This window comes from Neomonachus schauinslandi, chromosome 10, assembly GCF_002201575.2.
Source record: "Neomonachus schauinslandi chromosome 10, ASM220157v2, whole genome shotgun sequence".
In the NCBI taxonomy this organism is placed as follows: domain Eukaryota; kingdom Metazoa; phylum Chordata; class Mammalia; order Carnivora; family Phocidae; genus Neomonachus; species Neomonachus schauinslandi.
The window spans coordinates 7,133,012-7,160,454 of record NC_058412.1 but is presented as its reverse complement, the minus strand read 5'-3'; the positions used below and the strand labels follow the sequence as shown (position 1 = coordinate 7,160,454).

The 27,443-nt window shown below is 38.7% G+C and overlaps 1 protein-coding gene across 1 annotated transcript in view; it reads right to left on the bottom strand.

Moving 5' to 3' along the window:
* Nucleotides 1-27,443, bottom strand: part of TAF1B (TATA-box binding protein associated factor, RNA polymerase I subunit B) — a 65,361-nt gene that overhangs the window by 18,787 nt on the left and 19,131 nt on the right. Inside the window, exons 7-8 of the mRNA XM_021697567.2 lie at nucleotides 23,224-23,380; nucleotides 16,459-16,558 (exon numbers count right to left, since the gene is read on the bottom strand). Coding sequence (XP_021553242.1) covers nucleotides 16,459-16,558; nucleotides 23,224-23,380 — 257 coding nt within the window. The remainder of the gene's footprint in view (nucleotides 1-16,458; nucleotides 16,559-23,223; nucleotides 23,381-27,443) is intronic.

Below are 27,443 nucleotides of genomic sequence, written 5' to 3'. Positions count from 1 at the left end.
TGATTATAAAAATAATACATGATCATTACAGAAAATTTATGAAATATAAAATACTATAATAAAGACAATAAAAATTGCTCATAACTTAGAGAAGGCGACTGTTAGCATGTTGGAGGACTTTTAGCCCTTTGGGGCATATCCACATTTATAACATTGGGATTTCAATTCAACAGCCTCTTTGACACCTCCACTGGGAGTATCTTTCCACTATGTCAAAAGTACATGTTCCAAACTGAGTTTTTCATCTCCCATATCCCTGAATTTTATCCCTCCATCAGGATTCCTCACCCTGTCACAAAAACCAAACATTTAGGAATCATCCTTGGCAGCTCCATTTCCCTGCACACGACATGAATACGGACTGTTTACCTCAAAGCTGGGTCTGGAATGCTGCTATTTCTCATCACATCTACAACTACTATCCTACTCTAAGCCTCCATCACCCCAGACTGGACTCCCAACCAAACAGTATCCCTATATCTGCTTTTGCCACTTTTAGCTACCACCAAGAGTGATATTTCAAAATGCACATCTGGTATGTCACTCCTCTACTAAAATCTAATAGTTTACCCTGCTCTTAGGCTAAGCTCCCATCTGTCTGAGAACCGCTGTACAAACTGAATTAGATGTACATGGCTTTGTCTCCTATTTTCACCTAACATTACATTTTGTGAGTATTTTCTAATGTCAGGAGATAGCCTTTGAAAACATCATTTTGAGTGACTGGAAAATATTCCCCTCTATGAACCCATCACTTCCTTATTATTGGACATCCATGTTAGATACACACTACATGCATACATATTAAGCAGTTATTAAAAAGCATTTTCATAGGCTGTTCTATGACTTAGGAAAATTTTCATAGTACAATTCTGAGTTTAAAAAAGCAAGAGAGAAATTTGTATATAGTCTTCAGGCCTAATTTTGCAAATATGTTTATGTACATTAAATAAGACAATCAAAAATACCAAATGTTAAATGTTAATGGCATCCATGAGAAATTGGATTGTGGGTGATTTTTATTTTCTTCTTTATACATTTCATTGTTTCCTACATTTCTTTTAACCACTCTGAATATTTTTCTTTCTTTTTTTTTTAAATATTTTATTTATTTATTTGACAGAGAGAGACACAGCGAGAGACGGAACACAAGCAGGGGGAGTAGAAGAGGGAGAAGCAGGCTTCCCGCTGAGCAGGGAGCCCGATGCGGGGCTCAATCCCAGGACCCTGGGATCATGACCTGAGCCGAAGGCAGACGCTTAATGACTGAGCCACCCAGGCGCCCCTGAATATATTTCTTTCATAAGAAAAAAAAAAATAAGTATTCAAAAACATATTACAGTGGGCTAAAAAATTACACATAGAATCACCATATGATACAGCAATTGTGCTTCTGTGTAGATGCCCAAAAGAACTGAAAGAAGGGACTCTAACAGATATTTGTACACTAAGGTTCATAGCAGCATCATTCATTATAGCCAAAGGTGAAAACAACCCAAATGCCCATGGATGAATAAACAAAATGTAGTATATAAATACAGTGGGATATTATTTAGCCTTAAAAAGAAATTTTCATTTCTGACACACACTACACAACACGGATAAACCTTAAAGACATTATCCTGTGTGAAATAAGTCTGACATAAAAAGAAAAATACTGTATTATTTTACTTACACAAAGTACTAGTATAGTCAGGTTCACAGAGACAGGAAGTAGAATGACGGACCTCAGGGGCTGGGGGTCTAGGGGGCAGGGTGCAGTGGGGAGCTGGGATTTCATGGGGACAGTTTCAGTTTGTGAAGATGAAAAAGGTCTGGAGATGGATGGCGGTGGTGGTGGTTGCACAACAATGTGAATGTACTTAATTCCGCTGAACTGCACACTTAAAAATGGCTTAAGTGGTAAGTTTTATGTTATGTATATTTTGCCACAATTCTTAAAAAGTATACAAGAAGAACCTAAATAACATCTGTCTAAAGGGAAAAAAACCCACAACATATTAGAGAAGTCATAATTAGAATAAAAATGATGAAGATGACAAAAAAAATCAACATATAGAAAATCTACTACAAACATTCAAAATCTATAACTACTTGCTAATATCTACTTTTATCTTCTATAAAATACCTTAACAAAAGAACCCTACATAGGGGAGATGGAGTTTATGAAACTGTAATTATTAGATATATAACACTAAAGTATGGGTCTGCCTTCCCAAAAGACAAAATATACTGAGCAAAGAAGAAAATACAGTATCAGCAGAATCTCTTGCTCCAGGTCTCTTTAGACAGAAATGATTACTTAATGGTTCTAGTACAATACCGAAAGGGATTGTCTTCTTAGCGCCGCAAATGAGGGAAGAGTCAGAACTGAACGTGACCACTGCGTGCCATTCCTGTCCCAGAGGATGTCATCAAAAGGACCAGAATGCTACCCTTTGCTCCCAACAACACTTGAAGTGGTGGCCCAATTGTCCCTACAGGGCTTGGCTATGGACTAACCTCCCTATACATCTGCTCCCATTCCAACTAAGACAGGCTAGTTTGCGGGGCAGCAGAGTACCTAACCTCAGGCAGGAGACTGGGAGCACTGTTCCATGGCACTCTTCTACAGAATAAGACCACAGTGGAACATTTTTTGTTCCCGTCCTGTTGTCCTCAGCCCACGAATTTTGATAGGATTCTAAAACATGGATAACTGTCATATAATAATGACTGTAAACATTTAATGGCTGTGTTAGTATAGTCTTATTTTGACTCAGAAAATGCATTCATGTATAGAACACACCCAAGGAAAGGGTCTCACCGAAGCTGCTGGTATTCGTACTGTATTTTCATTTGGTGTGTGGAATCTCTGGTGTATTCAAGTGAATAAGAGGACTGCCAGAATCCTGTTTAAAACTTTGCAGGTGTAGCACAGTATAATGACATTTTGTTTGATACTGGCCCTTTGGTTATCTAACTAGTCTAATTCTAGCTGGAATCTTTTGTGCAACGAGATGGAATAATAACAAAAGAAAGAAAGAGGCAGAGAGATAAGACTAGTCTGTACCACAAAAAGCACCACCTTTATCAGAATCATTGCAAGACAGTTGTTAAAAATGCATATTCCTAGATCCCACTCCAGACTTAATGAATCAATCTTTGGCATCCATTCGAAGAATCTGTGCTTTACACAAGCTCTCCAGGATATTCTTATGCACGCACCCAAAAAATAATAAAATAAAATGCAATGGCTTCCCATCCTCATTTTTCCTGTAGCCTAGAAGAGAGCCTCAGATGGCTTTATTCCACAAGCTTGAAAAGAGAAGTGCACCCACATATCCGAGTGATGGTTAGGATATTGTGGGAGGAGAGGAACAAAAGAAAACATCAGTTGGTTTCTATTCATGCTGTCTGGCAGTGGTGACTATGGAAGGAGGAGTGGGAGTGAGGGAAACTGAGAACACCTGTTCTTATTACAAGCACCTCAATTCCCTCTGGTAGATTTAAACCTGCCACATTATTATTCTAACAAAGGTTGCGCAAACAATCTGAAACGCTGCATATGGCCTACAGAGTAAGACCGTGAACAAAGCTAGAGTGAAGTTGGAAGACTCAAAGACCTTCACTTGGAGGTGCTCAAGGAGTGACTGACAGCTCTGGGGCAGTCTTTTTCCTCCTTCAACCGACAGGGACCTAGTTTCACAAAGGGTGTAAGATTGCTCCGAGGCAGGATGAATCATCTTGGCAAAGTGCCACTCAGTGGGTTTGGCCGAACCAGCATTACATCTTTTCTTTTTACTCATTCAGAGAGAAGATCAGAATGTTGCTGATCAACATTCAAAACACTGGAGATGTACTTCAAAACGAATTTCCAGTTTCCTTCTTATCCCTTCTTGCTGAGTCTAGTGAGGGATGACAAAATGCCTAATTCTTGAGAGGATTTAGAAACACTGTCAAGGAGCACAGTGAATAATATGTATATGACATGTTCTCTGTGTAGAAACTGGTCCGTGGGTTTAACATATCTAAAAATAAAGAAAATCAATACTGAAAAGATATATGTACCCTACTGTCTGTAAGTCCTCAGCAGATTAAGCAGTATCTATAACAGAGACACAAGTGTGTCTAGGCCCAGCTTTGGTCGAGCTGCAATCTGATTACTTGGGACTCTGCATAGAGATGGTTCCTGAAAGAGACTATATTTTTAGCTTATTCCACCAGATGAACTGAAAGATTTTTTGCTAGAAGTTTAAACGATGCTTTGAATCAGCACCATACTCCAGAAACTTAAGTCAAAAATAAAGCAGAAGAAGAGGCAGAGGCAGAAAAAAGAGGTTATCTTTAAATTAAATAAGTAAATAAGATGAAGAGCCTATCCACCTGGAGTTGGGAATCATAACTCAGAAAAAGGAGATGGTGTGAAACACTAAAACTTAACTCGCACTAAACCTTAACCTCTTCTCCTGAGCTTTGCTCTTCAGGGAGGGTAATGGCAGGAAAACTCAAGTCTTCACGGCCTGCTTGGAAAAAGAAAACAAACCACATCAATACTCCGTATTCTGTATTCCATTCCCCTCGGTTTTAAGTGAGTTCTGTCAGGTTTGTTGTCATCGGGACAGAGGGGCCCACTTAAATACTAACAGAACAACTTAATGGAAAAAAAAGAGGTCACCCAGGATAAAGGTTTAAGGGTCTTTAAAGCTCTTTTGGGGAGTGGTGGTTTGTTTTTAAGGTGTGCTCAACTTTCTAGAATAACAAAAACAAAACAAAACCAAACACAGAAGAAAAACAGTCCCCAGCAGCCCACACACAAAACACTCCACCAGCATTATCTCCACTGCCATCTCCTAGAACAATTGCACCTTTTGTCATTTCTGGTGGAGGTACAGCTGCTGAAGAAGCCAAGACTTACTGGAGAAAGCGAAGACATGGAAGGAGGGAAGAAAATGCTTCCTTTGTTAACAAAAAGCTATTTCCATTGAAAAGTTTCAACATACTATGGAACAGTGAATGCACTTTTGTGAGCAAAGGCAAAGCATACAATGAAGAAAAGCTGCCTGTCAATTAAATAAACAGTCATTTGGGGGCGCCTGGGTGGCTCAGTCATTAAGCGTCTGCCTTCAGCTCAGGTCATGATCCCAGGGTCCTGGGATCGAGCCCCACATCGGGCTCCCTGCTCCGCGGGAAGCCTGCTTCTCCCTCTCCCACTCCCCTTGCTTGTGTTCCCTCTCTCGCTGTGTCTCTCTCTGTCAAATAAATAAATAAAATCTTTAAAAAAAAAAATAATAAAAAAAAAAAACCAGTCATTTGAAGACATCCCAAACCTTCCCCCCTTTTCTTGAAAAAAGGAGGGGACAGGAGAGAGGGAATGTGAACTATCACTAGACATGGCCGAAGATGTGTCTAAAAGGTATGGCAAATATGATACATAGGGCTTCTGGAGTGAGACAAATTCATTTAATTACAATAGTAAGAAATCACAAGGTTAATATGTTTTTTAAAAGACCACAAGGCTATAATAAATTCTTGTAGCATGCATTAAAAATGAAGTGCTTGGGAAAGCATTTTATTGAATTTCACAAATATTCCAGTGAGTTTATTTTCCTTCATGAAGCAATGCCTTGAGACAGGTAAGGACAAGCTGGAGTTTCTGTTACACAACAGCAGGCTCTGGTGATAAACCTGATTACAATACCCTGTCAGAGGTGAACTTCCTGCTTAGCTATTAAAAAAAAAAAAAGAGTACGGTGCCTCACCCTTATTCTTATAATTGTTTTGAAGCAAAGATTCAGCTGAGAAAAAGTTAATGCTACATGCACCTGTTAGTCCAAACTTAAAACAAGACTTTCTTGGGGCGCCTGGGTGGCTCAGTCATTAAGCGTCTGCCTTCCGCTCAGGTCATGATCCCAGGGTCCTGGGATTAAGCCCTGCATCGGGCTCCCTGCTCGGCGGGAAGCCTGCTTCTCCCTCTCCCACTCCCCCTGCTTGTGTTCCCTCTCTCACTGTGTCTCTCTCTGTCAAATAAATAAATAAAATCTTTAAAAAAAAACAAAAAAAACAAGACTTTCTTATTACAAAGGAAAATTAGTAAGAAATAAAAGTAATGTCAGAAGTAATGACAAAGCATGTAATATATTGTTTATGGAGGAAGGATAAAATGATTTCCACGTGTATCATGATTCACAAAACAATTCACTCTGCATTTTTTGTTTGCTCGAGTTATCTTAATGGTTGCAAATCTACCATGTAGTAACATAAAATACTTTATGTTCAAAGTCTAATCTGGAAGTTTGTGGTGAACACATTATGTGAAATATGGTCTTGGTCCTGGGGATGAGATTATTTTAGAAATACGTTGTCAACTTGCACAAAGACAAACCTTATGAACAAACACAAATTTATGAAATGATAATGAATGAGGACTTGCCAACTAAATAGGGAATTGCAATTTGTTTTGGGCCCAGGATGAGAGCTGGGGAAAACCTATTGGAGTCCTCCTTCTTAAGATTTGTCTGTTGTCCAAATATTCTGATTGTGGCACACCTCTGTTCAAACTTCACATATCTGTACTAATGGAGATTAAAAGCTATTATCCAGGAAAGCAGATGACCCCCAAGTAATTTCTATTTGATTTTGGAAGGGTTACGTGATTATTTTTGCCACAGATTGACTTTTGTCATTACCCAGTTTTCTTTTGGCTAGTGTAAAACCTAGGTCCTATCTCTCTTCTCCTGGGAAGTGGAGGAGAGGGGAGACACAGGCTGGGTGTGCTGGGTCCTGGGGGTACTGGCCGAGGATCAAACTAAATTACAGATAATCCACATGAAATCACCAGTTTCACATAGCAAATATGAAGTATGATTTTCCCAAAAGAAGTATCCTCAACATAGCCTAACACATGTGTTTTCTGACCAGAGTAATTCATTATTGGTTTTAGTATACTGGCGAACAGTACAAATTAACCGATGAGATTATTTATTTCACATACTGGTTTTCTTGAGTGTTACTGACACACCCATAACTCACATTTTCAATGTCCTTGCTTACACATTGAAGTTATGTCCCTTATACACTCAAAAATATTAGTAGAATGCTTTATTTTTTCCATCAAATGTCACTATTTAATGGCCTCCTCATATTTTATGTAATAAATACACCTGAAAGTTTCCTACTTGGGTGGAAAAAAGCCCCCAGTAGATCAATTTGAAATCTCCTGAAAATGAATTATTTAAACTTATTGTTTTTTAGCTATTTCAAATAATTTAATCAATAAACACAGACTGAATCCTTACCATGTATACAGAATTATATTAGGTCTTATGGATAAAAAAATAGAAGCATTAAATGTCGTTCAAAGAGTAGTTGGGGATGTAGGACATAAGCAAACAAACCCACGCACCACATAGTCTTTTACTCCTGTTTTAGAAATTCTATTTGGACAACATCCTCTAGTTGCCTTTAAAATCTTGACAAATACAAGAGAATACATGTAACATACCTGTAATCTTGAAGCATGATAATAAAACGAACAGCCATGAATCTACTACCGAAATTAAGAACTAGAACATTACCAACACTGCTGCATCGACCAGTACATCCATTCCCTACCCTTCCCTCTGCCTCTCCTCCCCTTCGAGGTATAACTAGTATCCTGAATTTTGCTCATCACAAACTTACTTTTTAAAAAATACTATCATACACACAAACATACCTAAATAAATAGTTTACCTTCTTTTTGAACTGAATACAAATACATCATAATGTGTGTAGTTTTGTGAATCTTGCCTTTTACACTCAACAGAATGTCTTTTAGATTCATTCACGTTGCTTATGGCTATAGCTGTTTAATATACCAGAGTCTGACTGTCCCATTTTATCCATTTTCCTGTTGACAGACATTTAGATGGTTTCTAGTTTTGTTTGCTTTGCTTTTTTCATTACCTAGCTGCCTTCTTTAGCCTTTTATCACCAAGTACAAAACTCCATCAATAAAGAACTAGTTAAGTAAACTGTGGCATATTGTATAGTGCAGCTCTTAGAAAACTGAAGAGTTAACTAAATTGTAGTTATATAAGAGAATATCTCTATTCTTAGAAAATATACACTAAAATATTTAGGGGTAATGGGCCATGATAGATGTAAGTTACCCTCAATGATTCAGAAATAGAATTGCACAGATAGACCAATAGACAGTGAGAACAGCACAAATGATAAAACAAATGGGATAAAATGTTAACAGCAGTTGATCTGGGTTAAGGATATATGGGTGTCCTTTGTACTATTTTTACTTTTGTAACTTTTCTGTAAATCTAAAATTATTCCAAAATGAAAAGTTTATTTCAAAAAGATACTCCAAGATATAAGCAGAAAAGGCAAAGTGCAATGGTTATTTTTACCAAGACATAATCTCATATTATTTTTAGGTTTATACTTTCTACCAAAATCTCTAGAAGAAATCACTCCCCTATATTACCCCTGTCCCCTCACTCAAGATTAACTTAAAATAGTCAACAAAAGATATTATCACTAGGGCAAGTATTTTGTGTAAACAAAAGCCCATAACCATGACCTTCCAATAATATGGTCCAGCCAGGGGAAAATTTTTAAGCAAAGATCAGACTAGTGATAACATTCATTAATAGATATAGTTTTAAAAAAAAAAAATCCAAGAATGAATGAGCAGTGAAATACTTTAGGCATTCAAGAAATAATTTTTTTTAGGTAAAACTTCCCTAAAAAAAATTTGAATATTGAGTCTACTTCTAAATGTCTAAAAATTAGTATCTGGCATGCTTCCATTTCTGCCCGTCAAGGATTAAATACGATGGAAACTGACTTCCCACCATAAACACAGAAGTGGAAAAATCCATGAAATAACAGTTTCAGGTAGTAGACAACAGTTTCAGGCAATGGACAACATAGGACTATAATCCCTGAAAGAAGATAAATAAATGGCCTAGTTTACTGCCTGGAGGCAGTTTCCAGGCTGCAGTGCAGGGACCCAGGGAGTGAAATGGAGCGTTGTGGTCTTGCCAAGTTGAGGAGACAGAGATTGGAGCTCCTGAAAGCTGAGGGGGCTACACTTTGCAGGCAGAGTACCAGCAAGGATAAAACCATACACAGAGAGAACTCTGGAGATCTGCAAAGAGGTCCTCTCAAGTCTTTGGCTCAGTACTGATTCATGCTGTGTAAGGAAAAACCTAAGGCCAAGGGGAAAAATAAAATCACTGGATTCTTTCCCAATGAATCCAAAAAATTCCCAGAGCTCATACAAGGCACCAGCTGCAGTGGAAAGACTGCATAACATTGGGGGCACTAGATAGAGCCTTCTGAGGGAACATTCCATAGTAGCAAGGATAAGTTAGAATAAAGGCCCTGGACCAGCAATGAAAAAGCTTAAAACCAAGCTTCTACAGGATCAAACTGATCTCCATACTACCTAATTATACACCAGAACAAAAATCCAGTATTCAACAACATAAAATTCACAATGTCTGTATCCAATCAAAAATTACCAGGCATGAAGAGAAGCAGGAAAATTTGACACATAATCAAGAGATAAACCAATCAATAGAAACATATCAGCAATAACAGAGACAATAGAATATAGTAGACAAGAACCTTAAAACATCTGATATAAATATGGTCAATATGCTCAAGAATGTAAAAGAAAACAAACATAATGAGGGAAATGGAAAAAATAAAACTAAAATGAAACTTCTAGAAATGAAAAGCACAGGATGTGAAATAAGAAACACACTTATTGGGTTTAACAGCAGATTAGACATTCAAAAAGTAAAAATCAGTGAAACTGAAGACATGACTACAGAGACTGTCCAAAACAAAACATACTGAAAAAGAAGATATAAAAAACAAACAAAAAACCCCGAAGCCTTAGTGAGCTGTGGGCACTATCAAATGGTGTAACATGTAACTGGTATCCCAGAAAAAAAAAATCAAGGGGAGGACAGAAAAAAATATTTGAAGAAATAATGAAAAATTTCCAAATTTGATGAAAACTGTACATCCACAGATCTGAGGTCAATGAACCCCAAGCAGAAGAAACATAAAGAAAACCATGCCAAGGCACATCGCAATCCAACTGATGAAAAACAGTGATAAAAAGAAAATTTTTAAAAGCAGCTGGAGGAAAAAAGACACATTTCATAGAGAATAGAAAAGATAAGACTGACAGAATAGAAAAGATAAGAATCAGAAATCAGGCAGGCCTATATCAGACAAGCCCACAGTTAACAGCATACTCAATGATGAAAAGCTAAAAACTTTTCCTCTAAGATCAGGAACAAGACAAGGATGCCTACTCTCGCCACTTTTATTCCAGATAGTATTAGAAGTCCTAGCTAGAACAATTAGGCATGAAAAAGAAATAAAATGCATCAAATCAGAAAGGAAGAAGTAAAACTGTCTCTATTTGCAGATGACATGGTATTACATATAGAAAACCCTAAAGACTCCACCAAAAAACTATTAGAACTAGGAAAGAAATTCAGGAAATTGCAGGATAGAAAATCAATATATGAAAATCAGTGGTGTTTCTATACACTAACAGAAAACTATCAGAAAGAGAAATTAAGAAAACAATCCCATTTACAACTGCATCAAAAAGAATAAGGGGCACCTGGGTGGCTCAGTCGGTTGTGTCTGCCTTCAGCTCAGATTGTGATCCCAGGGTCCTGCTCCGAGGGGAGCCTACTTCTCCCTCTCCACCCCGCTTGTGCCCTCTCTCACTCTCACTCTCTCAAATAAATAAATAAAATCTTAAAAAAAAAAAAAGAATAAAATACCTAGGAATAAATTTAACAAAGGAGGTAAAAATCTGCACACTGAAAACTATAAAACACCAATAAAAGAAACTGAAGACACAAGTAAATGGAAAGATATTCTGTGCATGTGGATCAGAAGGATTACTACTGTTAAAATGTCCGTATTATCCAAAGCAATCTACAGATTCAATGCAATTCCTATCAAAATTCCAATAGCATTCTTCACGGAAATAGAAAAAAATCCCTAAAATTTGTGTGGAATCATACAAGACCCCAAATAGGCAAAAACAATCTTAAGAAAGAAGAACAAAGGGGTGCCTGGGTGGCTCAGCCGTTAAGCGTCTGCCTTCGGCTCAGGTCATGATCCCAGGGTCCTGGGATCGAGCCCCGCATTGGGCTCCCTGCTCAGCGGGGGGTCTGCTTCTCCCTCTCCCTCTCCGCCTGCTTGTGTTCCCTCTTTCGCTGTGTCTCTCTCTGTCAAATAAATAAATAAAAATCTTTAAAAAAAAAAAAGTAAAATGTTTGACACTAGAAGATGGGAGCAGGGAAATGAAAGTATGTTGTTTAAAGGGTCCTACATTATACATGTACTGGTATACTAGTACTTGAGGTAGACTGTGAGAAGTTAAAGATGAATGTTATAAACTTCAGAGCAATCTCACAAAAAAATCCAGAGGTATAGTTAATATATCAGTAATGGAGATAAAATAGAATCATTAAAAAAAAGTCAATTCAAAAGAAGGTGGGAAAAGAAGAAAAACAGAATAAAGACTAGATGAAACAAATAACAGCAGGATTTATAATTACATTAGATGTCAATGGTCAGACATATAATTCCAAGGCAGAGAATATCAGCATATTCTCTACTGCATAAATAAAAAAAAATCAAGACAACTACAAACTGTCTACCAGGAAGCCACTTTAAATATAAAGACACAGGTTAAAAATAAAAGATTTCCAAAAGGTATATTAGGCAAACTTTTTTTTTAAATTAACATTGAACAAGGTCGATACGAGAACAAATATTACTGGAGTGGAGAAAAGGACATTACATAGTAAGAAGAGTCAGTTCATCAAGAAGACAAAATATCCTAATTATTATGCACCTAAGCTCCAAAATACTTGAAGCAAAAACCGATAGAACGTGAAAGAAAGAGTTGTAATCCTAGGACACTGGAGATTTCAACACACCTCTCTCAGTAACTGATAGGATGAGTAAAAATTAGTATTTGAATGGTTTCAGAGCATAAATAAAACATGAAAGTAAATATAAAATAATGAATTTTGTTTCTTAATTTACAAAATTTAAGTCTCAAATTACAAAAATTTAGGAGGGGCAGAGGATAGTCTAGATCTGATACCATAGTGAGAACATAATATTTCAGGCTGAAACCCCGAATCACCACCAGAAATAAATGTGACTATAATTGCAGGCACTCCTTCCCACACTGCCTGTAAGAGGGCAAAGCCAATCTTGGCTAAAGGCTTGAGCCAGGCTTCTGGGAAACATGAGCCACACTGGCCATGACCGTAGCAGTCCCTTGGTTCTGTGCATTATAAGTCACTCCTACAGTCATTTCAACATTTGGCAATAATGGGATCTATTACTATCTGAATGGACAAGGTATATATTTTTTAAAATAATTATTTTTATTTTTATAGAGTGAAATTTGAGTGTCTATTTGAGTATAAAGTGAAACCAAATTTCTTAATTCAAAAGGAAATTACTGGTTAGCTACCACTCCCAAGCATATAAACTCAGCCCAGGGAGCAATATCCTTTGCAAGAAGCTGAATTTATGGTAACCAAAATTATAAAACACTGTAATGAAAAGCAAGAGTCATATCCATGAACTTCCTGGCACCTCCTTGTAGCAAGCTCAGAAATGAGCCTATGCAAAGGTTTTTTTTGTTTTGTTTATAACAGAGTTTTAAAATGAAAATTTTAATTTCCAAAAATGATACATTTTTTTCCTCTGAGTAGCTTGAGGATAACCGTTAATCTTTTCCTTAGAGGAAAAGCTTTTCCATCCTGGGACCTAGAAGGAATGTCCATTTCAATGTCTATGATATACCTGTATTTTGAAGATATTATCTCAAATAATCCTCAAGAAAACCCTAATGAGGCAGAGGTTTACCTATTCCCAAATCACATTTTTTTCTTAAGCCTGTTTCCTTACTGAAAAACTAAGAAATGTGGACTAAGGGATGTCTAAATTTCCCTCAGCTTTAATATTTCATGATTCCATGTAAAAGATTCTGGTGTTTATCCCTAGAAGCTTATAATTTGCTTGGGAGTTAAATATAAGTAAGTTTAGTCACCAGCAAAAAGTACAAATAACCTAAACCAAGCAAAAATGATCAATATAACTTGAGTCATGAATGGTTCTGAGAAATCAGGCTAAAGCCCAGGCAGTTAGAATGTAAGATACAGACCAGACTGGAAGCTAAGAGAGAAGAGAAGGAAGGGGTGATGGGAGGAGAGGGTAAGAAGGACGGGGGAGGATAAGGGAGGGAAAGAGAGGAAAGACAGAGAATTTTTTGTTAGCCAAGACACTGGAGAGATTAATGCAAAAATGATAACTGAGTTCCATTGGTCCCTCTAGAAATACTTAACTGTAAAGACACACACCAAGAATTATTGAACTAAATGTCTAGCCATGAACAATTTTTTAGCAGCTAAATTTGATACTGCTAATTAGTGAATTATACGGATTTTCAAATCAATTATTAAGCAAAAACCCCTTCTACGTGACAGTTTCAGGGTAGCATCTGTATTGTCCGAGGCCTACCCAGGAAATCCAGATGTGTCTCATTGAGCACAGGATGCTATTTAAAAAGATGAAAAACTGGGGCGCCTGGGTGGCTCAGTCGTTAGGCGTCTGCCTTCAGCTCAGGTCGTGATCCCGGAGTCCTGGGATCGAGCCCCGCGTCCGGCTCACTGCTTGGCGGGAAGCCTGCTTCTCTCCCTCTCCCACTCCCCCTGCTTGTGTTCCCTCTCTCGCTGTGTCTCTGTCAAATAAATAAAAATATTAAAAAAAAAATAAAATAAATAAAAAGATGAAAAACTAATCAACCTCGAATGCAGCCTAGTTCTGAAACTAAAAACTTGTGTTTTTCTTTTCCTAGACGCAAACAGGGCCCGGAGGTGGTAGGGGCACCTTGTACTTTGTAAATATCTCCCTGACTTTACTCAATTTCAGCTATTCCAACCACATCTCTGAAAAATTAGCTGGGGTCTGGAGTGCTGACTAGAAAAACAGGATGTGTCCTCTGTGTCCCTAGTCCTTTAAATAAATCATTGCAACCCTCCAGTTACGGAACGACTAAGTCACCGGAATAAGATGTACAGCATCGGGACTCTAGTCAGTGATACTGTAATAGCACTGTATGGTGACAGACGGCAGCTACACTGGTGGCGAGCACAGCGCAAACGTATAGACACGCTGAATCACTCTGTTGTACACCTGAAACTAATGTAACACTGTATGTCAGCTACTCAAATTTAAAATTTTTAAAAATTAAAATTAAAAATAATCACAACCTGCCTAAGCTAAGAAAATTTTCATAAAGACCCATCTTTCAGGAAGACTCTTCTGGCTACCTAGCCTGTGCTTCATGCCAGGACACATGTACCCACACTGTCACTTCTAGCCTGGACCATCCTCCAGCTGGATCCTATCCCCTGCCTTCCAGTTCTGGTTGCCATGTCTATCACAGGGCCACCTCTTGGTTTTGGTAACCAGTCCGGAGCCCAATGAGGGGATCGAACTCACGACCCTGAGATCAAGAGCTGAGCTAAGATCAAGAGTCGGAAGCTTAGCTGACCGAGCCACCCAGGCGTGACTCCCTGACCAAGTCCGGAGCTTCTTTATTGCCTCAATAACTTACTTCCACTTCCTGCACCTGTTGTCCCTGCCCCACCCCTCACCCCACCCTTACTGCTTGGTATGGTTCCACTTTTTTTGTCTCCCTCCAAACTAAGGCTGCCTCGGCCATGCTGGACTACGTTCAGAGTGAGGATACTGGGCAAGTTACCTAATCTCTCTGTGTCTCAGTTTCATCATCTGTAGTATAAGCATAATAATAATACGGGGGCGCCTGGGTGGCTCAGTCGGTTAAGTGTCTGCCTTCGGTTCAAGTCATGATCCCAGAGTCCTGGGATCGAGCCCCTCATCGGGCTCTCTGCTCCGCGGGGAGCCTGATTCTCCCTCTCCCTCTCCCTCTTCCCCCCACCTTGTGCTCTCTTGCTATCTCTGTCACCATCTGTCTCTCTCTCAAATAAATAAATAAATAAAATCTTAAAAAATAATAATAATACATACTTCATAGGGATGATATGAATAATAAAAAGAGTTTATAAAATATGTAAAACAGGGCCTGGTACAGAATAAGCACTACCACTATTATTATTATTATTTCTTCTTTGTTTTTTCCAGGTTAAGTGGTAGCTGCAGCGACACCCCCCTTCCCTGTGCAGCCCGAGTGCAAGCGCACGTGGAGCTGTCCCGTCAGCTCTCCTGGCTGTGTGGTAAATGGTGACGACGTGGAAGCAGCCCTGGGGACCCACCCCCAAACTTGCTTCCTCTCTCTAAACCCACAGGAATGGCTCCTGCACGAGATGTTCTGAAAGTAGAGCCATTTCTGGTTTAAAAATCTAATATTCCCCACAAATCATTCATGGAGGCCAATACTCTAAATTCAATGCAGATGTAAAAGGTTATGGAATGTTGCAAGCTTGTTTATCTGCATTGCCAATCATCCATCACTTCTGGCTCAATGCTTCAAAAATATATTTTCACAGCACCGACTTAAGCGTTTAGAAGAACTAGCGTAAAAAGGAGGGCAGAATGGCAGGCAGACAGAGCCAAAGATGATACAAGGAATAAAAGGCTCCAAGTCTGGGGTCACCGACCGTATGGCCTTGGCATTCATTCTGTCTCCCTGAGGTGTCTGCTCATACGTACAACTGGGATGACAGTGAACCACACTTATGCAGGGGTTTGGTAGGGGTCACAAATGTCTCTTGAATCAAACCACAAATAATTTAAGGCTGTGAAGGTTAGGAGGGCCTATAAAAATAATTCCTTAAGTGGGCAAACAGGATAATATTTAATGTTACTATTTAGCATACTGAAAACCTGATGAAGAACAAAGAGAAGATAATCTTTGAGTACTACACATAGTGATAAGGACTCATAATTAAAGGACAGAAGCCCTTCCATTGGAGACATCTGAAAACAGATCTAGAAAAGACCAAGAAGCAAAGGACTTAAAATAGCACCTCTTGAAACAAGAGAATAACTTTCTTCTCTTTTCTCAAAAGCAATATAGTATGCAAATAACAAAAAACATTTTTTAAAAATTTGAAATTACCTAAAGGTCTCTATAGAAAACTTCTAAAGTTTAGTCTCAACCAAACATCTATTGACAGTGCACACACCTCACACCATAGCTGTAGGTTCAGGAGAACCTAAAGGATTAGAAGAGACCACATGAGGAAAATAAAAAATAATAATCCCATTACTCATTAAATTATGACTAATGTTCTACATACGGGCAGAACAAAAACTAGATGCCATTTTTAAAAACCCCCAACACCAAATAATAAGTCAGAAAAGGAATACAAATCACCATACCACGTTTGCATCTTATTAGGGACTACAAAGTAAAAAAGAAAAGTAACTTGCCTCTATAGCAAAGATTCCTTTGTCACGCCCATATAATTTCATCTCTTCTGGAAAATGCTGAAAAGCATTTAAGTAAGGAATATGGCCCTCTTCAACGAATCTGTATTTTCAAAAAGAAAGTGTCAATAAGAGATATGTACTGATTTAGCAAAGTGGGACAAACGAGCTGAGCAGGGGGGAGGAAGAGAGGGAGAGGAAGAAGCAGGCTCCTCAATGAGCAGAGAGCCCGGCGGGGGTTTCAAAGACCAGGTGAGAACCAGTTGAGCACGTTGCATCTCCCATATGTTTTTAAGGAGGATAAATCTGAAAAGATCAGTTATTCTCTACACCCATGTGTGGAGAAAACATTTAGCCAATTATCTAATGATACCTTAAGTTTCTGACTAACTAGATGAAATATTTCTATGAAGTATGTGTCTTATTTGTCAATTCACTACCAGGCCTGCAGACACAGCATCCTTCTATCCCTAGCTCCCCTCACATGATGAGCATCTACTCTTCTTCTAAATCACTCTCTCGAGGAGACCTCCCTGGGTCCATTTTCCTTTTTAGAACACCTCCCTTGTCTACCTGCCTGTCCTCAGTCCCTCCGAGAGTGCACAGGAGACGCCTGCCCCTAGAGATAATTCAGGGAAGGGACCTTGCCCATCTGCTTACCACTCCATCCCAACGTCCAGTACATAGCAGCTGATCAAATATTTTGAGTAAATTGAGTTTGGAGAAAATAGCATATATATATAAATAAATACACATATATATTTATTTACAATTCATTCATTAAGTCACAGAAATTTATCAAGTACTAAAACGCAGCACTATTTGAGGCTGTGGGCAAACAGCAATGAACAAAATAGGAAAATATTCTTGTTCCCAAGGAGTTTTATGTTCTCATGAAAAGAGATGACAAACAAAACAAATGAATGAACTCTATCGTATGTTAAGTGGGTAAAGATGGTAAGGAGAACAATAAAGCAGGGAAGAACATGGAGTGAGGAATGGGGGTATTGCAACCTAGGCCATATATATATATCTCTATTAGATTTTTTAAAAAAGATTTTATTTATTTATTTGACAGAGAGAGAGAAAGAGAGCACGAGCAGGGGGGAGGAAGAGAGGGAGAGGAAGAAGCAGGCTCCTCAATGAGCAGAGAGCCCGGCGTGGGACTCAATCTCAGGACTCCAGGATCATGACCTGAGCAGAAGGCAGACACAACCAGCTGAGCCACTGAGGGACCCCTATCTATTAGATTTTTAAAATATGAAAATAGTTAAGGAAAATAAGATAAAGACGGGAATAATTTAGTATACAAATGTTTTGCATTAAAATCTTTGTTGTTCTTACAGCTAAACTGACATCTAGCTTCTAGCTTTGTGTGTGTGAATGAACAATATTGATTCAACTTTAATTTCAAATTAAAAATATGATTTCTTTTAGTCTACTGAAAGTTGAGAATTAAAGTAAATTATATGTAAAAAGGGTGTTGTATGAAGTTTAACAATAAAGCAGGCTTCTTTAGAACAGCGCTATAGGGAAAACCATCCTCATTTAGATTTTTATTCATTTCTTTCATTTACATAAAAGTATGTGTGCATCATAATCAGTATTCATATTATTTTAGAACTACATTCTTGGTTTAATATTATTTCATATACAGTATGTATTGCATGCTTATCATTTTATAACTACGTAGTGTTCTATGATGTTAATATATTCATAATTTACATAGTCATCGCCCCATATGATAATACACATATGCCAGCCCCGTGTGAGGGTTAGTTCAGAGTCTTTTTTTTTTTTTAAAGATTTTATTTATTTATTTGAGACAGAGAGAATGAGAGACAGAGAGCATGAGAGGGAGGAGGGTCAGAGGGAGAAGCAGACTCCCCGCTGAGCAGGGAGCCCGATGCGGGACTCGATCCCGGGACTCCAGGATCATGACCTGAGCCGAAGGCAGTCGCTTAACCAACTGAGCCACCCAGGCGCCCCAGAGTCTTATAATAAAACATGAAAAGCCCCACCACGGCCCTGGCAGGACAGGCAGACGGGCAGTGGATGCATCAGTAAAGACAGTGCCCCACAGAGACACATGCACAGTGCTGTAGGAGCAGAGGAAGGAATGAGAAACCTGACCAGGGAAAGCAGAGCAGGTCTTGGCCATCTGCGGTTTTAACAATTTTTACCATTTATAATAGTGCTGCTCGTAATCTCTTTTCAAGTTTGGTGGGTTTTTAAAAACTTTCCTTTTAGAAAAATATATACTTTTCCAAAAGACAGCTATTGAATCAAAGCTCTGAATAATCGATTTCATTTTGTTAAGTATTGTCAGATGAGTCTCTGAATCAGTCCAGCAAGTTGACAGAGGATTTGCCATAGACTAAAAGCATCCCATATGCCCTGCCTGGCCATGTCCCCTGAAAACAGAGTCTCTATTTATAATTTTGTTGTATTTTTCAGAAGTTTCAATCTGTGATAGATTGGAAATTTAACAAATTGGTTCTTATCACAGATAATTTAAGAAGTACTGCACTGGAGTTAGGTCGTGTCTACCTGCAAACACACCCAGAGCCCATTCACCTTGTTCCATTTCAATTGCCACCATCCTACTCCAAGCCACTATCTCTTGCCAGAAATATAGCAGAAGACTACCTGGTCTCTCTGCTTTCACCCTTGCCTCCCTAGAATCCATTTTCCTTATAGCTGATTGAATGGTCAGAGAATGTCTTCCCTGCTAAAATCTTCCAGGGGCTTACTATCATACTCGAAAGCCAAATTCCTAATGAATATTAGGGGTTTCCTTCTGGAGTGATGATTATGCTCTGAAAATAGGCTTACTATCACACTCAAAAGCCAAATTCCTAAGGCATATTAGGGGTTTCCTTCTGGAGTGATGATTATGCTCTGAAAATAGAGGTGATGGTTGCACAACCTTGTAAATATCCTGAAAACCACTAAATTGCACATTTAATAAATTTTTTTTTTAAAGATTTTATTTATTTATTTATTTGAGACAGAGAGAATGAGAGAGAGAGAGCACATGAGGGGGGGAGGGTCAGAGGGAGAAGCAGACTCCCCGCCGAGCAGGGAGCCCGATGCGGGACTCGATCCCGGGACTCCAAGATCATGACCTGAGCCGAAGGCAGTCGCTTAACCAACTGAGCCACCCAGGCGCCCTAAATTGCACATTTAAAAGGGTGAATTTTACCATATATGAATTGTACTTCAATTAAAAAAAAAAATCCAAACTAGCCTGGCTCACAAAGACCTGTACCTGGCCCCTGCTTATTATCTCTCTGTCCTCACCCTCCTACTGCTCCTTCAAATTCTTACTCCTATTGCACGAGCCTCCTCTGCTCCTTGATCACAGAACTTGCTCTAGCTTGAGGGCTTGACACTAGCAGCCTCTTTCTACTTGGAGCCCTAGTACTGCTGATACTCACCTGCCAGCTCTACTTCCATTCAAAGAGCTTCTCAGTGAGGCCTTCCCTAATGACCAGTCTAAAAGAGCCATCACTTGATGCCAATATTCTGCATAGCACTTCACTGTTTAATCATTATTTATTGAAATGCTTGTCTGTTTCCTCCTTTAGTCTTGAACTTTACGAGAGCAGGTACTTGTTCTCTATGGTTCACAACTGTGATTCAAGGGTCTAGACTCTAGAAAAATACCTGCATCTAGTCGGTATTCAATAAATATTTGTGGAATGAATACACGTTGACTATTCTTATTTATTATTGTTGTTATCACTAGGTAGGCAGGGTTATTTTTATTCTTTTAAAGATATATTTATTTGAGGGGCATCTGGGTGGCTCAGTCGGTTAAGCGTCTGCCTTCAGCTCAGGTCATGATCCCAGGGTCCTGGGATCAAGCCCCACATCAGTCTCCCTGCTCAGCAGGGAGCCTGCTTCTCCCTCTCCCTCTGCCTCTCCCCCTGCTTGTGCTCTCTCTCTCTCTCAAGTAAATAAAATCTTAAAAAAAAAATTTATTTGAGAAAGAGAGTGATCAAGCAGGAAGAAGGGCAAAGGGAGAGAAAGAATCCCAAGCAGACTCTCCACTGAGCACAGACCTGACACAGGGCTCAATCCCATGACCCTGAGATCATGACATGAGCCAAAATCAAGAGCCGGATGCTCAACCAACTGAGCCACTTAGTTCCCCAGACAGGGTTAATTAAAGGCTACTTTGAGTTATGAATTTATCCTAAGGACTATGGGTACTGCTAAAGGATTTAACCTGGGGAATGACATGCAGGATGAGTATAAGATATAGGGGTACTGGGGCCAGACTAATAATGTATTTCCTTCACACCAATGTTTTTAAAATACTTTTTCCCAGTTTGGTGGTAGTTCTCAAACATTAGCATCCATAAGAATCCCCTGGATGGCTTATTAAAACAGAGTTACCAGGCCCTACCCCCAAGTTTTTGATTCAGGTTAGAATGGGTTAGAATCTGGTTAGAATTTACATACTCATAAGTTCCTAGGTGATGCTGATGCTGCTGGTCAGGGAACCACACTTTGAGAACCTGTGACTTAGAGCTCCGTCTCTGAGAAAAATAAAGTGGATCAGTGGTAACAGTCCCCCTTCCTGTTGCTCCAAGCACTTAGGCTCAGTTCCCAAATGTGTATCCCACAGAGCAAAATAAAAGCCCTCCAGCTAATTAGATCCAATCTCCTTGAAGGCACTTCAGAATTCTCCTTTAAGGGAGGGGAGGAAAGAGGAAGAAGGGGGAACAGAAAGGGAGAGAGAGAAAGACAAATGTGTAGGATTTTACCCCCATCCTTCCAACCACATCTAATATTCTCCCTAAGAAGAATTACAGGTGAACATTATTTTCTCCATCTTTTTTTTTTTTTTTAAAGATTTTATTTATTTATTCTTCAGAGACAGAGAGAGAGAGAGAGAAAGAGAAGCAGAGGGAGAAGCAGGCTCCCCGCGGAGCAGGGAGCCCGATGTGGGACTCGATCCCAGGACCCTGGGATCATGACCTGAGCCGAAGGCAGACGCTTAACCATCTGAGCCACCCAGGCGCCCCATTATTTTCTCCATCTTGTTAGGTTTCTAGGAGTCTCGTTACTCCCTTACAGATTGCCCTGGGTAGTTGGACGGCCCCTCTACCCAGCTCTAGTGACATGATTTGATTGTTGTTTCTGTAAGATTCCTGTGCTATGGAAAGGAAAATGGACAGGAGAGGCACAAGACTGTAGGCACAGGGCCCACTTAGGAGGTTGCTAAGTAATCCAAGTGAAGATATAGAGGGAATGGGGAGAAAAATGGTTTCAAGGGTTGTTTTGGAAGTATAATTGACAGGATGTAATGACTGACTTGTAGCTCTAGAGAGAGGAAAGAGTCAAGGATGAATCTTAAGTTTCTGGATAGGAAGAAACGGAGTGTGTGATATTTACAGAGGAAAGAAAACACTGAAGGAGCTGGATTAAGGAGAAAGATGATGAAAGATGGACTTCTTTTCATCATGCTGATTTTGAGATATCATAAAGACACCCAAGTAGTGTCCAACAAACAGGCAGTTGTATGTATGAATATATGAGTCTGACCCTCACTAGACAAGTCTGGGCTGCAGAAATAAATTTGGGCGTCGTCATCATCATATAGATGGCAATTAAAGCCTTGGGAGAAGATGAGATCACCCAATGAAGGCATATAGAGCAAGGTGAGGTTTTTAACTTAACAGTAAAATTCATTGAATCATGGACTATCTGCATGCAGAATTAATCACCTCTGAGAAAAGCCTTGTTATTTGGTTGATGTGGCCAAATTCAAAGGCACTATCATCATTTACTGGAGGCATTTTATTTAATCAAAGGGCCTAGTACTGATGATGATGATGATGAAGAAAACAAAACAATAATAACTAGCATTGAGTTCTTATTATGTGCTAGGCACTGTCCTGAGTGCTTTTCATGCAGTAGTAATTACTGGAAGTAGTTACAACTCTGTGAGGTAGATGTTATTATCAGCTCCATTTCACCAAGGATGAAACAGAGGCAAAGAGAAATTAAATAATTTACTCAAGGTCACATATAAGTGGCACAGCTAGGATTCAAATCCAGAAGTCCGGTTCCAAATCTGTGCTCTTAAAATCACTCCACACACTGACTAAACCCAAACGTTATTATTTAGAATACATATAAAGCAAGGGAAATATGAACACACTAATGATTTTGGCACATCTTCTATTTAATGAGAAAGTCTTATACACAGTGCCCTAATTAACTCATTAACTATAAAACACTGTAAATTATCTTGAAAAAACATAAATACTGACCATCTACTAAGAGGTTTTTCTAATAGTTCTGTTTTCAGCTTATCTTATAAACACAGAGAACCTATATTCTAGCTCTTACCGACACCAATGTAAGCTACTGTGGAGCTGCTAATAACCATTTGCCAATATGAAGGTCATCTGTTTATCTTCTCTCTTAGAAATGCAAAACACTTAATACTACCATTAAGGTACTTCAGTGTCACTTTTCATCTTTAGAGCATTTTACTCACGTTAGATCATTAATTTTCCAACACCCCGTGTAAGGTAAATACCATTATTACACTATATGAATAAGGAAACCAAGGAGATGAGTTACCAGCCAGAAGAAGATTACATTTCAGAACTAGAACTCAGGCAACCCAATCTTTCCTGTCTCTCCCTCAATTTAAGTCTCCTTGTAAAATTCAAGATATCCAAAGTTTGTCCCCTAGTTCACACAGATAATCAGCAAAGACATCATTATACGAGAGGTCGAGCTTACCTCAAAAGATCTGAAAGAGTAATTGTTTCTCTCTGCCACAGTAATGACAGATAGCAGAAAGCAAGTGTCCTTGGCACCGTCATCTTCACGATTCCCTTCTCCTTTCGTAGTGAATATTCGACTCCATCGAGAGATCCAGAACAGATGGATGCTGTTTCTTAGGGGATAATGAAGATTTTTTTTTTTAAGTGCAGGTAACTATTTGGACAACAAAAGAAGAAAAACAACAAGAAGAATCCAAAGAAGCATTTTCAATATCTTAAAATCAAGTTATAATTGATACAATCTTTAAAAGAACAATTTGGCAATAAAGTGCAATGACGGCTTAGAGGAAATTGACCAAAAAGGTACTCATTGGTTCTTTATAGGAGTGGGATGGGCTGAGATTCTAAAGAGGGATGTGACCTGCTTGAATTTCTTATAGTGAATAGGAACAATTTTTCAAATAAATACAAGAATAAACAATTACAAAGCAAAGCAAAAAGTATGTAACTGCTTTGATGCAGGCCCCAACCCACATGTCCCTTTAAAGGTCTGAGAGGCTCTCCAAAACACTAGCTAGGAGAGTACACAGGACTTTGTAGGTCACGTTTTGTACTTTGGATTTTATTCTGGATATTATAAGAAGTTTCTGGAGAGTTTTAAACAGAGGAACAACCTGATTTCATTTGTATTTTTAAAAAGCTCTCTCTGGCTGCTACAGGAAGAATGGAGCTATAGGAGGGCCAGAGTGGACACAGACCACCACCATTAAGGACAGCAATGACAAGCACTTGGACTGGAGTGGTGGTAGTGCAGGTGGTGAGAAGTGGCTGGAATCTGGACATATTTTGAAGCCAGGGTCAGAAGAATTTGCTGGTGGACTGAATGTGAAATATGAGGGAAAAAGAGAAGTCAAGTGTGATCCTGAGAGTTTGGGCCTGAGCAACCAGGAGAATGAAAATGCCATTTACTGAGACACGGGAGATAGCAAAAGAGCAGGTTTGATGAAAGAAATCAAGGTTTTAGAATTGCATGTGTTAGGGCGCCTGGGTGGCTCAGTCGGTTAAGCGACTGCCTTCGGCTCAGGTCATGATCCTGGAGTCCCGGGATCGAGTGCCGCATCGGGCTCCCTGCTCGGCAGGGGGTCTGCTTCTCCCTCTGACCCTCTTCCCTCTCGTGCTCTCTGTCTCTCATTCTCTCTGTCTCAAATAAATAAAATCTTTAAAAAAAAAAAAAGAATTGCATGTGTTAAATATAAGATCCTATTAACTGTACAAATGGAAATGGTAAGTAGGTAGTTGAATATAAAAATCTGTAGTTAAAAAAAAAAATCTGTAGTTCAGAAAAGAACCTAGAGATAGAAATTTCTGAGTCATCAGGATGTAGCTGGTATTTAAAGCCAGAAGTAGGATAAGTAGAAAGCAGGACTAAGAATGACCTCAAGAGACTCCATGCTTTCTTGGACAAAACTCTCCAAATTATTTCTCAAAATCCCTCTTTCCAAATCCTATAAATCCTTTCTTCATAGCATTTATCAATAACTGAACTTTTTAATAAATGTGTGCACTTACTGTCCAGCTCCTCCTACAACAATCTAAGCACCTTGAAGGCAGACAGCCTTGCTCATCACTGTGTCCCCAGGGCCCCAAGCAGGCTCTAGCACAAAGGAGGAACCCAATAAATATTTGGTGACAAAGAGGCTAGCAGTTCAAGATTTTCACCAGAGTGAAAAGATTTTTAAAATGTGCAAAGAGGGCCGCGTGGGTGGCTCAGTCGGTTAAGCATCTTCCTCTGGCTCAGATCATGATCCCAGAGTCCTGGGATCGAGTCCCACATCGGGCTCTCTGCTCAGCACGGAGCCTGCTTCTCCCTCTGCCTGCCGTTCCCCCTGCTTATGCTCTCTCTCTCCGACAAATAAATAAAATAAAATCTTTTAAATAAATAAATAAAACATGCAAAGATTCAAGGTCAAGACATGTTGTGGCAGTACTGTTTATAATATGAAACAAATTTAAAACAACCGAAGTGACAGGAGTAGAAATTTAATTAAATAACTCTACACAATGGAATACTACATACCAATTCACTCAATGCTTAAGTCGGTGGTTCTCAAAGTATAGTCCCTATAACAGGTGTATTAGCATCACCTGAGAACTTATTAGAGATGCAAATTATTGAGCCTACCAATATATATATATATATAGATTTCAATAAAGTATTATGTTAATATATATATGTATATATATATATAAAATAGAGAGAGGCTCTCCAACATATAGAGGTTTCCAGTTAAGATGGCAGATTGAAGACACATAGTAGCCTCTGCTCTGTCCCACTACAACAATTATACAGGAATTTTTAAGATAGATATAAACTCAAGAACTAACAACATGGAGAAGGAGACAACAGCAATAAAATTTTAAAAGCTGGAAAGCATACGTACAGGTGATTACTGCCTTAGCAGTGTTGAGAAAGCTGGATTCAAAGCCAGCAGAAGGGAAAACTATAAACCAATGTAACTTTCCCCTGGGGACCCCTAAAGAAAGCTCCAGAATTGGTTAAATCCTGGAAATTGGGTGAAAGTAGGTCTAACACAAGAGAGATTGCCCGAAAGTTGATTGAGAGAGACGCAGTCAGATACTCAGACTCCTACCCCAACTCTGTGCAGCAAATGCCTGCCCCCCACTTCCTAATCTGGGCAGGAAATTAGAAGTTTCTCCTCTGGAGAGAGTAAAACAAAGGGTCTCTGGAATAGGGCATGTCAATCATATACACAGTTGAGAATAGGGTGTATTATTAAAAACGGGAAGATTAAGTGAAAGTGTACATATTGAGTACTGAGACAGCCCCCAACCCCCACACACCCCTCAGGCCTTCTACCCACCTAGTTCCTAAACAGCCAGGATTACACCCTCCAAACAGATGACTCAAAGAGATTTCTCTTGAAAATCCTATCAGCTCAGGGGGAAAAGATTTAAAGACGATAATGCTGGAGGCTTGCTAAGAAAATAATCCAGCTAGATCATGCACAGCACAACTAACAAAACTCTCCATGGGTAGAAGGCTTTCACTCAATTTTTTAGTCTCCATTCTTAAGAAGACTAGCTATAATAGGCTCATAAACATTTGAAGAAACCCTCTAATACAAAAAGCAGAGAACAAAAGGATCAAGTCAAGGGGGAATATTATCAGTATCATATCAATATCCTCAGTAAAATAAGAAAAGATACACCACAAAAATGATGGAGTAAACCAGGAAAAGATGAAACACAGTCAAGGAAATAAGGAATTTAACAAAAGAGGGATAAGAAAATTTTCAGGATGTTGGTAAAGAGATCCCAAAGATAGCTGGGTCATAGGTTTAGAGATATATCCTTGTAGATTAGAGTAGGTCAGAAGTTCCACAAAGATTTCTTCCAGAATATGAAATTGGTAGAATATCTAAGAAATTGAGAGATTTTCAGAACTGGGAGGAAATGTGGAGATACACTACTAATAAATTATAGATTGGTAATAAAATAAATAGAAAACTAAATAACAAGGCAATTATCAACTCTGGGAAAACAAAAATCTGTATAGAAATGTAATCATAGTAAGCTATATGGCTCACATTAAATATTGGGCTAGTAAAAAATTATAATTATATTGGGAAGAAAGAGAAAAAGAAATGCACAATTGTGTGCTGGTGACTACATGGGGAGAGGAGCAGTGAGGAATGTGTGAAATAGCCAAGACTTCATCTTTTATAGTGGGAATTTAACAGCTAATGTCCAAAAGCAGAAATCAAGATGTAGTACTAGAAGCATATGATATGGAGCTAAGGAAGTTGCCGAAGAGCTGAAAATGAATGCCTCTTGGGAATAGCACATTTAGGGGAACAAGGGACTATAACCTTTTCATAACAAGCTTTATAAATATTTTTAAATTACATGCACATAGGATTTTGATTAAAAATGTAAAGAATAGCACACATTTTTGTAAAAACAAATAATAAAACTCTTTCCCTCTCTCTCTATATATACATGAATAAAAAACTTTCTGGAATGATCTACCACAGCAATGTGGTTATTTTTGGATGGCACAATAACTGGTGATTTTTTCTTTGTGACTATTTGTATTTTAGAGTTTTGAAATAAGGATTATATTCGTAGTTACTTTAAATGTAAAAACTAAAATAAAGCTGTAAGGATCATCACTTACTACAAAACAAACACACAAACAAAAACTCTTAACATAGG